Source organism: Psammomys obesus, unplaced genomic scaffold, assembly GCF_907164565.1.
Source record: "Psammomys obesus unplaced genomic scaffold, mPsaObe1.curated_primary_1811, whole genome shotgun sequence".
Lineage (NCBI taxonomy): Eukaryota > Metazoa > Chordata > Mammalia > Rodentia > Muridae > Psammomys > Psammomys obesus.
In genome coordinates this window covers 17,635,276-17,645,803 of record NW_026596039.1, presented here as the reverse complement: position 1 = coordinate 17,645,803, position 10,528 = coordinate 17,635,276, and the positions used below count along the sequence as shown (strand labels likewise).

Below are 10,528 nucleotides of genomic sequence, written 5' to 3'. Positions count from 1 at the left end.
AGTTTGTCCACAGCTGACAATTTCCTCCTGTGGGGCCTGGTCTTTGCCAACTGGTAAGGGCCTTCCTCATGCAGCACAGAGAGGGGCGTGGTCTAAAATTGTGAGGGATATAAATAACAGAGCCAGAAGAGATGCTTCGTGGCGCAGTGGCTTGGAGGAGACTGCGGCATTTGCTGTTCACGGAGATTAGTATAGCCCCAAAAGAACCCATTGACCCTAAACAGCCTGAAGAAGTTAAAGAGTCTGTACCCCTTCTCCCCAAAAACCTTTCCTCTCCTACTAGGGTTGGGTGGTTGGAAGGAAGAGGCTTTAAATAGAAAAGAGTTTTAAAAAGTGCAACATACAACTGTCTGTAATTCCAGGGGATTTAACACCTTTTCTGACCCTTATGTGCACAGCATGGACATGCACAGACATATATGCAAGCAAAACATCCATACTCATTGAATAAATAAATAAAACTTTAAAAAAATTAAATCAAGTGAGGCATAGTGGCTCACACTTTTAATCCCAGCACTCAGAGAGGCACACGCAGGCGGATCTCTGTGAGTTCAAGGACAGCCTGGTCTATAAAGTGAGTCCAAAACAGCCAAGGCTACACAAGGAAACCCTGTCTGAAAAAACCAAACAGTAAGTAAGTAAACAAACAAACAAACAAACAAACAAAATCAACCGAGAGCCTACTAACAAGAATGGGTAAGGAAACATGGCAAAATATACAGTTGAAAAGAAGTGGGAACCACTGATAAACAGAATAAACCAACCGCAGAAAGATAAATACCACAGCTATCATTTATATGTGGAAGCTAAAACAAAGCCATGGAGCTAGAGAATAGGATGGTGATTACCAGGGACTGGGAGGAGGAGATGACAGTAAAAAGGTATAGGAACTCAAAAAGGAAGAATAAATTTGATTTTCCTCCAATACTGAAACTTGAAACTAAGGCCGTATGAATGCCAGCCAAGCACTCAGCCGCTGAGCCCTATCCTTGACCCATTAAAAAATATGCTATATCTTTTTAAAATTCTTTTTAAGTTCCTAGGTGATTTGCTTGAATGTGTGTGTGTGTGTGTGTGTGTGTGTGTGTGTGTGTGTGTGTGTGTGGTGTGTACCATGTGTGTGCCTGGTACCTAGAGGTAAAAGAGGACAGGGATTTCCCCAGAATTGTAGACAACTGTGAGCATCCATATGGGTGATGAGATCACACTCCGGTTCTTTGGAAGAACAGTCAGAGCTCTTAACCACATGCTGCCACGCCCAACTCTTTACATGTGTCCTGGGGATGCTGGTTTGTTTGTTTGTTTGTTTGTTTGTTTTGTTTTTTTAATTTTCTTTTGGGAGGGAGGGCACAAGGGCAGAAGGGATAGGAAGATGAGCGGGATTGGGATCCATGATGTGAAATTATAAAGAATCATTAAAAAAAATTTTTAAAGTATGCTGTGCAATTGTAGTTTTCTATACTTTTCAGGGTGTATGTTTTGATTTAGTAAAATTTTTTGCTGAAAAAAAATTTAAACAGGAATTTCTGATATAAAGACTTCTCAAACTCAGTGGTCCTGTTGAATTCTGGGTGGCTCCTATTCAGTGGGGCTGAGAACTTTTATATGTTTAGTTCTTTATATGTTTAGTAACAAACTGTGTGAACTAGGCATTATTCTTGTCATTATAACCCTTTTTCTCCTGGAGACACTGAAGGTTAAACCCAGGGTCTCCCATTGAGCTGCAACCATATCCATTGTTGTAGTGCTCATTTTTAAACTCTGCCTTATTTGAGGGTTCCTTAAAGCCTCGCCCTTCCAACCCACCAACACTAGGTAGAAGAGAGAAAGTGAGGATTACTTCTCCTGGCTGTTTAGGGTTGATGGGTTCCCCTGGGGTTCTACCAATCTACTGCATTAAAATGTTTCTCTCCATCTGCCACACCTTCTGTCTTTAGTCACTCCAAACCACTCCACTCCACACACCAACACTGAATGCCACACTTTCTGTCTCCAGGCTTTCATATTTATATCCCTCAGAGTCCTAGACCAAGCCCCTCTCTGTGTGGCATGAAGCAGGCCATTAACCTGCAAAGGTCACATCCTGCAGGAGACAGTTATCAGCTCTGAAAAAAACTAAAGGCCAAACTAAAATCCCACACTTGAAATTAAAACAAGGACATATTTACATAACATAATTGAGTTTACCAAGAGACCAAAACTTCCATTACACTTTGTCCTTTGATTTTGTTTATTTTGAGAGAGGTTCTTATTCAATGGCCCAGAGTGGCATGGAACTTTTGATACATGGTCCCCAACCCTCACACCCCTGGGTAGTTAGAATTATGTACAGCCCCTGGCTCACTGTTCCTGTACATGTACATGCACATGGGTGCTGGTTAGTTTTATGTAAACTGGCACAAGCTATAATCATTTGGAAAGAGGAGGACCTGAACTGAGAAAATGCCACCAGGAGATTGGCCTGTGGGCAAGCCCATGGTGCAGTTTCTTGACTTGTGATGGATGTGGGTAGCCCAGCTCTGTTGGCAGGGCCAGCCCTGTGCTGGCAGTCCTGGGTTCTAAGAAGGCAGGCCGAGCAAGCCAGGGGGAGCAAGCCAGTTTGCAGCACTCTCCGTAGCCTCTGCATGAACTCCCACAGTGACAGCATGTGACCTGAGGGTTGTCAGAGGACATAAGCCCTTTTCTCCCCTCGGTGTTTATGGTCGTGTTGTTTTGTCACAGCAAAAGAAAACTAAGACCACGTGTGCGTGTATGCCTACAGAGGCCTGAGGCCAGCATGCGGAATGGTCCTTAGCACTCTCCACAAGAACTTTTGAGACAGGGTCTGTCGCTGATCCCAGAACTCATCAATCCAGCTAGGTCAGCTGGCCAGCAAGCCTCTTGCTCTGGGCTCACAGGCTGCCACCACTCCTGCCTTTATCACAAGGGTTTTGGGATGGAATTCAGGTCTTCATGCTCGCACACCAAGTACTTTAACCCATTGAGCAATCTCCCTAGTCACCATCATCCCCATTTTGAAGAAAACATTTGCAAATGATATTACTCATTTTGCAGATGAGGAAATCGGGGCCCCGGGAGTTTAAAACGACTTTACTTGAAGTCACAACGCAATTTGCTGAGGAGTCAGAACCTAGAATCAAGTTTCAGCAGGTTGATTGTGGACTCACGTTCTTTGCCACCCTGCTGAGTCATCCTGCCGGGGGCTGCTTCTCTGCTCCGCTCATTTCTCAATTCCTGGAAAAGTGTTTCTCCAGCTGCACAAGTCCTTCCACAACTCCAGCACATCTGCAACATGTTGATGGCACAAAAGACACTAACAACTACTATTGTGTTTTGGCACTTGCCAATAATGGACAAAATTTCAAGAACTTGGTATACTGCACTAGGAAAATAGCTGAACAAAGACCCTTCTGTCTAGCCCAGGAGGAGCAGAGCAGTGACGGACAGCACAATATGTATTTCCACTGCCAAGAAATAAGGGAAATGATTTTCTGCATCTTAAACCCAAATCCATTAAAGCTTTTTACTTGGCAAAGAATAATACATTATGCAAATGGCAGATATCACCCATCCCCTAACACCTCTTCCTGTCTTTTTTTTTTTTTTTCCTTCTAAATTGGTAGTTTCTCAGTTAACTACGCATAAAAACTGGGAACAATCAGTGTATTCTCAGCTATCATTTTCAGGAACTATCCCAAGTTTTTGACAACAGTGATCACTGATGGAGGCTTGTTCTGCATTCTCACATGGTCTGTAATGAATATGTACTACCACTTAAATCAGGAAAGATGTAAAATCAGTTCAGATACTCTAAATAGATACATCTTTCTCTACCTAGACCAGGGACTTGGGAAGTGACTGGCCCCAAACACTACCCCATAAAAAGAAATCCCAGCCAAGTAGACTGAGGCATCCCAGAAGCCATCTCAGTCCTCCACAGTGTCCCAGGGTAGATGCTGGTATGCAGTGGACAGCAATTGGCTACCAAGTATGTCCAGTGTGGGCTGGGAAGAGCCATGAATGCATTCCAGAACAAACTCATAAAACATTACCTATTAAAGACCCTTGAAAATAGATTATCTAGTTCCCAAAGTGAATTTTGCAACATTGTATTGCAATGTCAGAGGGGCCCCAAGGGTCCTACAGATGGCTCAGCTGGTTAAGCATCTGGTTTCTAAGCTTGGTGAACTGAGTTCAAGTCCCAAGAGTCACACGGTAGAAAGAGAGAAATGACTCTAGCAGATTGCTCTCTCTCTCTCTCTCTCTCTCTCTCTCTCACACACACACACACACACACACACACAGACACACACTAAAAGGTTTCAAAAAGACTGGGAGAAAGTGCTAGTAGTTATCTTGTTTTCTTAATGTAGATGATTATTATTATTATTATTATTATTATTATTATTATTATTATTTTACTTCTACTTTTTGGAGTTTTCCAGTGTCAATCATTACATCAGCCAAGATTCTTGATTATAAATAGACAGCCAGACTCTGGCTACCTTGGGCAGGGGGTTTATGGTAAGGACACCAGGTGGTCTCAGCAGCTTCCAGAGCTTTGGAAGCTGAAGGGAGGTTAGCTGAAGAGAGAAGAGCCAAGATCTGATCCCAGCAACAAGTTGATTAGGAGACTGCTGGGAGCCGGCCCCCAGCTGCAGCTGGATCTACCAAGCCTTCATTGCCGTAATAAGCATTTTTTCCCTGCCCTTGTGTCTTTTTGTCACTCCTGGTCAGCTTTCTGGGCAGGGTCACCTGACTTAACTTCCGCATGCTCTAGCAGCAGGGTTCTGGTGCTTTTGCCTGGGCCTTCCCCACACAGTGAGGTTCTGGGGAACAGGGAGGATGTTTCAGTGTGGGGCAGCCCCCAAAGGCATTTCATACACATGCCAGAGTTTAATGCAGACTCCACAGCTGGGCTAGGAAAGCCAGCAATCCTTGCAGGCAATTATCGATTTTATAATGGGGCTCTCACTTTTAGGAACAGGAATTTATCTCACACACTGGGGGTTCAAGGATGGAGTCCACTGGAGCACCGTATAAGCCAAGAGTCAAGAAGAAAACGGACAAATGCCCGCTCTCCTCTCCATTCTTCCAAGCTGGGGCTGGCATGCAGACTGCCGGGGAGTGAGAGGCTGCATTTGAGAACACCAGGTGCAGGACAACTTGCTCCCTCACCCTGTCCCTGTTCTGTATCCAGCTCACTCTTCCCGATTGCAATTAAACCAATAATTATATAGTTAGGGTAGACTTTCTGCTTTGGGCGGCCAGCTCCTTGTGTGGGGATAGGGTAAGCATGGCCCAGGCCTACCCACCTCATGGCTGTGTAGACCCGACGCCTGGGTCAGCAGCACATGTGATGAGCAAGACAGTGAATCCACTGAGAGCAACGCAGTGGCCAGTTGGCTACAGTGACAGGAAACGATAGCATGGAAGGCCCCTGTGTGCTAGTTCTGCAGAGTCCGGAACTTTTGGTAAGCAGGCCAGTTCGGCTTACCGAAAGCGGCCCACTATTCCACGCTCAGCTCCACGCCAGCGAGCGGGGCTTCTTACCCACTTAAAGTCTGAGAATGGGCCGAGATTGATTCGGGCCCAAGACCTCTCATCATTCGCTTTACCAGATAAGACTGTGGTTCTGCGAGAGCACCAGCTGTCTTGGGGAGAACCAGCTACTAGACTGTCCGACTAGTCACAGCCCCGTCCAGGGCACTGTGGGGAGGTGGGTAGAGAAAGCCAAGACAAACTCGCCGGGACTTCAAAAGGGGGTGTGAGGAAGAGAGGTGCTCAAGAAGCAACCACAGAACTAAGAAACGATATGTTTACGGAAGCTGAGAGAGGAGAGGGCTTCAAACACCGAGCTGTCAATGAAGCCAATGCTGCCTGGTCTTGTAAGACGATGAATGCTGCTGATCATGAAGCGTGTGTACCAGAAACCCTCCCTAAACTGGCTTAGTACTCACAGCCTGTCTGGGTCACCACAGTCACCACCCGCAGCAGCAGCATCGACAGAACACGAAGAGGCCACGGTGCTAGGGGAGAGGGCAACATTGGGAAGCGGGGCTCTGTGGTGAGTGGGGTGTGTAATCAAGTGTGTGTTTCTTTCTTTCTTTTTTTGAAACAGCGTCTCGCTGTGGAGCTGTGGCTGGCCTGAAACTTGCTCTATAGACTACGCTGGCCTTGAACTCACAGAAGTCCGCTTGTCTCCGCCTCATGGCTGGTCCACCACCACACCTCGTGAAAGCAGTTTGGTTTGACTGAGTTCTGGAGAGCTGGAGAGACCCGGTGGTCTCACACGCAGCTTCATCTAGTGCAGTGGTTCAGTCTCCCTCATGCTGGGACCCCTTTCTTTACATAGTTCCTCTTGCTGTGGTGACCCCAACCATAACATTACTTTTGCTACTTTATAACTTTAACTTGGCTACTGTTATGAATCATAATGCAAATATCTGATATGCATATGGCTTGGGTGACCCCTGTCAGAGGGCTGGTCAAGGCCTTGGGGGGTCATGACGCACAGATTGAGAGCCGCTGCTCATTGCTATGTCATGCTCTTTCAACTCACAATAGGAAGCAGAAGCAAAGTGTGCCATGCAGCCTCTCCTTGAGGCAAAAACTTACTTCAAAGAGACAAGCATTTGTGACAGGCATGGTGGCGCCATCTGTAATGTCAACGCCCTGAGAATAGGTTCAAGGCCAGCCACTCTACCAAGTGAGTCCAGGACAGCCAAGGCTACACAGAGAACCCAAAACCAACCAACCAACCAACCAACCAACCAACCAACCAAACACAGAATGAATGTTGACAGGCTGAGTTGAGAGGACTTTGAGTTCAAGACCTGCCTGATGAGTAAGTTAGAGAGACCTGTCTCAAAACGAAGTAAGGGCTGGGGTGGCAGAATTCAGCATACAGGGAGTGCTGGGCTCCATCCCAGCCGCCACCATCACACACTCAAGAGAAATGCCTTGGAAAGATCCACTTAATGCTGTGCATTAAGAAAAGAAACTCCAGTCTCTGGGTAGGCCAGTGACAGCATCTGAGCAAACATTTTACATTGTACCTACCACTTTTTGCTACCCATGCATGCCCTAGTTAAAAATGTAAATTTAAAAAAGGAAAATTATGGGTCTCCATATACTTTGAAAGTCTATGTCCTTGATGCCCCAACCATCCAAACCCCAACTCCTCTCTGCTTTACCCTTCCCGTTTCTCCTCCTTGCTTCAAACTACTCCGTGGCATTTTTCCTGCCCTCATCCCACCCCTGCTGTCTCTCCACGGAGGTCGCCATCTCTTCTCACCCCAACGCCTGTACCTCTATCCTATATGCTTCCCTGTGTCTTCCTCTTGCCCTCTGCCCCAGCAGCATCACGTGGGCCATGCAGGAACACTTAATCAGTCTCTCGAGGGTGGGTGTCAGGAATCCCTCATGGCTTCGAAGCACCACACGTGGTTCTAATCATGCTGGTTTGTAAAACGCTGTGTTCAGCCGGCGAGCATAGCAGCCTCTCCCCTTTTGGAAACAAGAACCTCACTTAAGGCAGATTCTCACACTCAGTCTCCCTGTCTGCCCTTCCGAAGTCTCTCCCCCAAAGCTCCTGCGTGCTGTGTGCTGACTTCACCTGGCGTAAGGCCGCTGGAGACTGTTGAGGTGCAGACTGTACTAATCTAACAGCACCCCGGGGGCGTGGCCACAGCCGATGGCTCTTGTAGCAAGCGGCTGGGCATCTGGCTTTGACTCCCAGGCTTCGACTTTCTCTTTTGCCCCCTGCACTGTGCCATTGGCCCATCGTGCCATAGAAAGTGCCCCAGAAGGAGTTACCAGTGCTCTGTTCCCCTCCTTCGTGGCAGCCGATTTGCCACGGCATTCATCCTTACCAAAGCCCCTCGCAAAACAGATTTGACACTGTGGAAGCGCTGAGCACAGTGTTTTACAGACCAGCATGTCACTGGCCTACCCAGAGACTGGAGTTTCTTTTCTTAATGCACAGCTTGGACCCAGGCACAGTGGCTCATACCTTTAATCCCAGCAGAGGGTGCCGAGGTGGTGGCTCAGGGCTGAGAGCACTGACTGCTCTTCCAGAGGACCTGGACTCAATTCTCAGCACCCACATAGCAGCCCACAACTGCCAGCAATTCCAGTCCCAGGAATCTGGTGCCCTCACTGAGACATATGTTCCAGCAAAACACCACTGCACGTACAAATAAGTAAATCTTCAAAAAAAAAAAAAAAAAATCCCAGCAGAGGCAGGAAGATCTCTGTGAGGTCTGGGCCACATCTACAGGACAGCCAGGGCTACTCACAGAGACCCTTTCCCAAACAAAACACACCCCGCCGTGAACACAGCTTGATGACATTTCTCTGTGCTGACCTGCAGTTCACTGGGCTCTCTGATGACCATTTTTCTAGAGAATGGTGCCTGTGTTCCTGTCCCAGGGTCTTTGCCCTGGCCATGCCTATCTCTGGACTGTTCTCCGTACGATCACTTGCTTTGTCCCCCACGTCATACGCTCATGCCCCGGGTACTCCCTAAAGCGAGCCCTCCTGCTGTTCAGGACCATCCTCTGGGCCCTCTCCATCGTCATCAGATGAGCTGTGTCCAGCCTCACCATCTCAGCTGGCCTTGCTGACAGCTGACATTCCTTCAAAGACTGAGGAGTGGGAAGGAAGGGCTACGGGACCCTCACCTGAGCGTCCACTTGCTCTTCCCAGCCGGTCCTATGTAAGTCTGCCTTTACTGCAGGTGGCCTTAGGGACAGGCTGGGGGGGAGGCGCCAGCTCTTCAGCCATGGGGGGAGCCAACATCCATGCTTTAAGGTCACCCACTCTCCTGTTCATAAGTGTAACATTAGTAAGCTCTGGTGTGCCAGGGTTTGTCCCTGGGACCTCAGGAGGGGTAGATGGTGTTTGTGACTCTCCCAGAGAGTGAATTTAGCGGCACCTGTCACTCAGGACATTTGTCTATGTCTGTGCCAACCATCACATCTGATGTCTGCTGCCTCTTTGCGTGTGGTCGCCCTCCTCTACTGGAGTAGGAGCTTCACACGGACAAGAATTTGTCTTCTTGCTCATTGTGGAATGCCATCACCCAGACGAGGTGCAGGATGGCACTTGGAGAAAGTCTGAGGGGTGGCTAAATTGCTTGGTGCAGATGAGTTAAGGTGCTGAGGTGTTTGGGTATTTCTGTGAATGCCCGAGGGAGGTGGGGAACCACAGGAAAGTGAGATGATTAAGGACAGGTACATGGGTAAAGCTACGAGGCTGAGCAGGGAAGAGCACAATGCTGTGGCAGAAGGACTAGTGTGTGTGCCTGAGGTAGCTTCTGCATTCGGTCACTCCTCTTTGACATGTGGCTGTTGGCATCCCTTCTAAGGAAGCTTCAATTACCCTACCAGTAAAATAAGTCTGACAGTCCTGGTACTCGCCATTCAAAGCTGGGGAGGGGTGGTGTCATTAATCTAACGTGCAGCCTTCGGAGATGGCTCAGCCGGAGCAGCGGCATTGCCACAAAATCTGATGACCTGGGACTCACATGGTAGAGGAAAGGACTGATTCCCGAAGTTGCCTTCTGACCTTCACCTCTGTGCTGTGGGAAGCTTGCTGTTGCGCGCGGATGGACACACACACACACACACAGAGTTATGGGAAAACGGTGCTAATTGCTACAATCCATCCAAAATTGAAGAAGTGCGGTATCTAATTGCACATCTCGGTCCAAAATGTACTAAGCCGGAAGAGCGGTGAAAGGGTAGCTACCTTGCCCCACCATCTCTGCCTTGCCACCGCGCCAGCGTTTTCTCCTTCCTGATGATTTTTTTTTCTCAGACCTAGCAGCGCTTCTGGCATAGCAAATTCTTCATTGACATTTATTGACGTCCACCGCATTCCTCCCCAACTTAGGCGGAGTGCGGCTTAGGGATCACGCGGTCACGAAAATCGTGATGTGGGCCTTCCTAGGGGAGAGCAGTTAAAAGGACAGAGTTCTGTGGTCTGTGAGTCATTAGAGCTAGTGAAAAGTCACTCAGTAAAAGGGGGACGTTGTTTGTCCCATCCGAATTTCCCAGAAAGGAATCTGCACTCAAGGGCGGTCAGAGGCCAGGGGGCGAAGGCTTTGAGGAGCCGGCTCCTTTAAGAGGCGAGGCCACCTCGGCCTCCGCGGCCCTGATTGGCTGCAGCGGCCGCCGACGCGAGACTCAGTTGCCTGGGAACAGCCTAGGGGGCCTGCGGCGGGCAGCACGCAGCCGCGAGGTGCTTGCTGGGGCGGTGCGCGGCGGCACGGGGGGCTGCGGGGACGCGGCTCAGGCCCAGCAGTTCTCAGCGGAGCCGCCGCCGCCGCCATTGCCTCGTCGCTCGGCGAGCGCCGCTCCGCTCGCCCCGCCGGGCCTCCGCCGGCCGCCGGCACCATGGGCCAGTGCGGTATCACCTCCTCCAAGACCGTGCTGGTCTTCCTCAACCTCATCTTCTGGGTGAGCGGGCGGGCGGCCGGGCGGGGGGCGGCCGGGCCCGAGCCCCGGGCCCCCGGAGTGGGTCC

The 10,528-nt window shown here is 49.1% G+C and overlaps 1 protein-coding gene across 1 annotated transcript in view; it reads left to right on the top strand.

The window, feature by feature from the left end:
* Window positions 1-10,205: 10,205 nt before the first annotated feature.
* Window positions 10,206-10,528, top strand: part of Tspan3 (tetraspanin 3) — a 25,678-nt gene continuing 25,355 nt past the window's right edge. Inside the window, exon 1 of the mRNA XM_055622339.1 lies at window positions 10,206-10,463. Coding sequence (XP_055478314.1) covers window positions 10,401-10,463 — 63 coding nt within the window. The 5' untranslated portion in view covers window positions 10,206-10,400. The remainder of the gene's footprint in view (window positions 10,464-10,528) is intronic.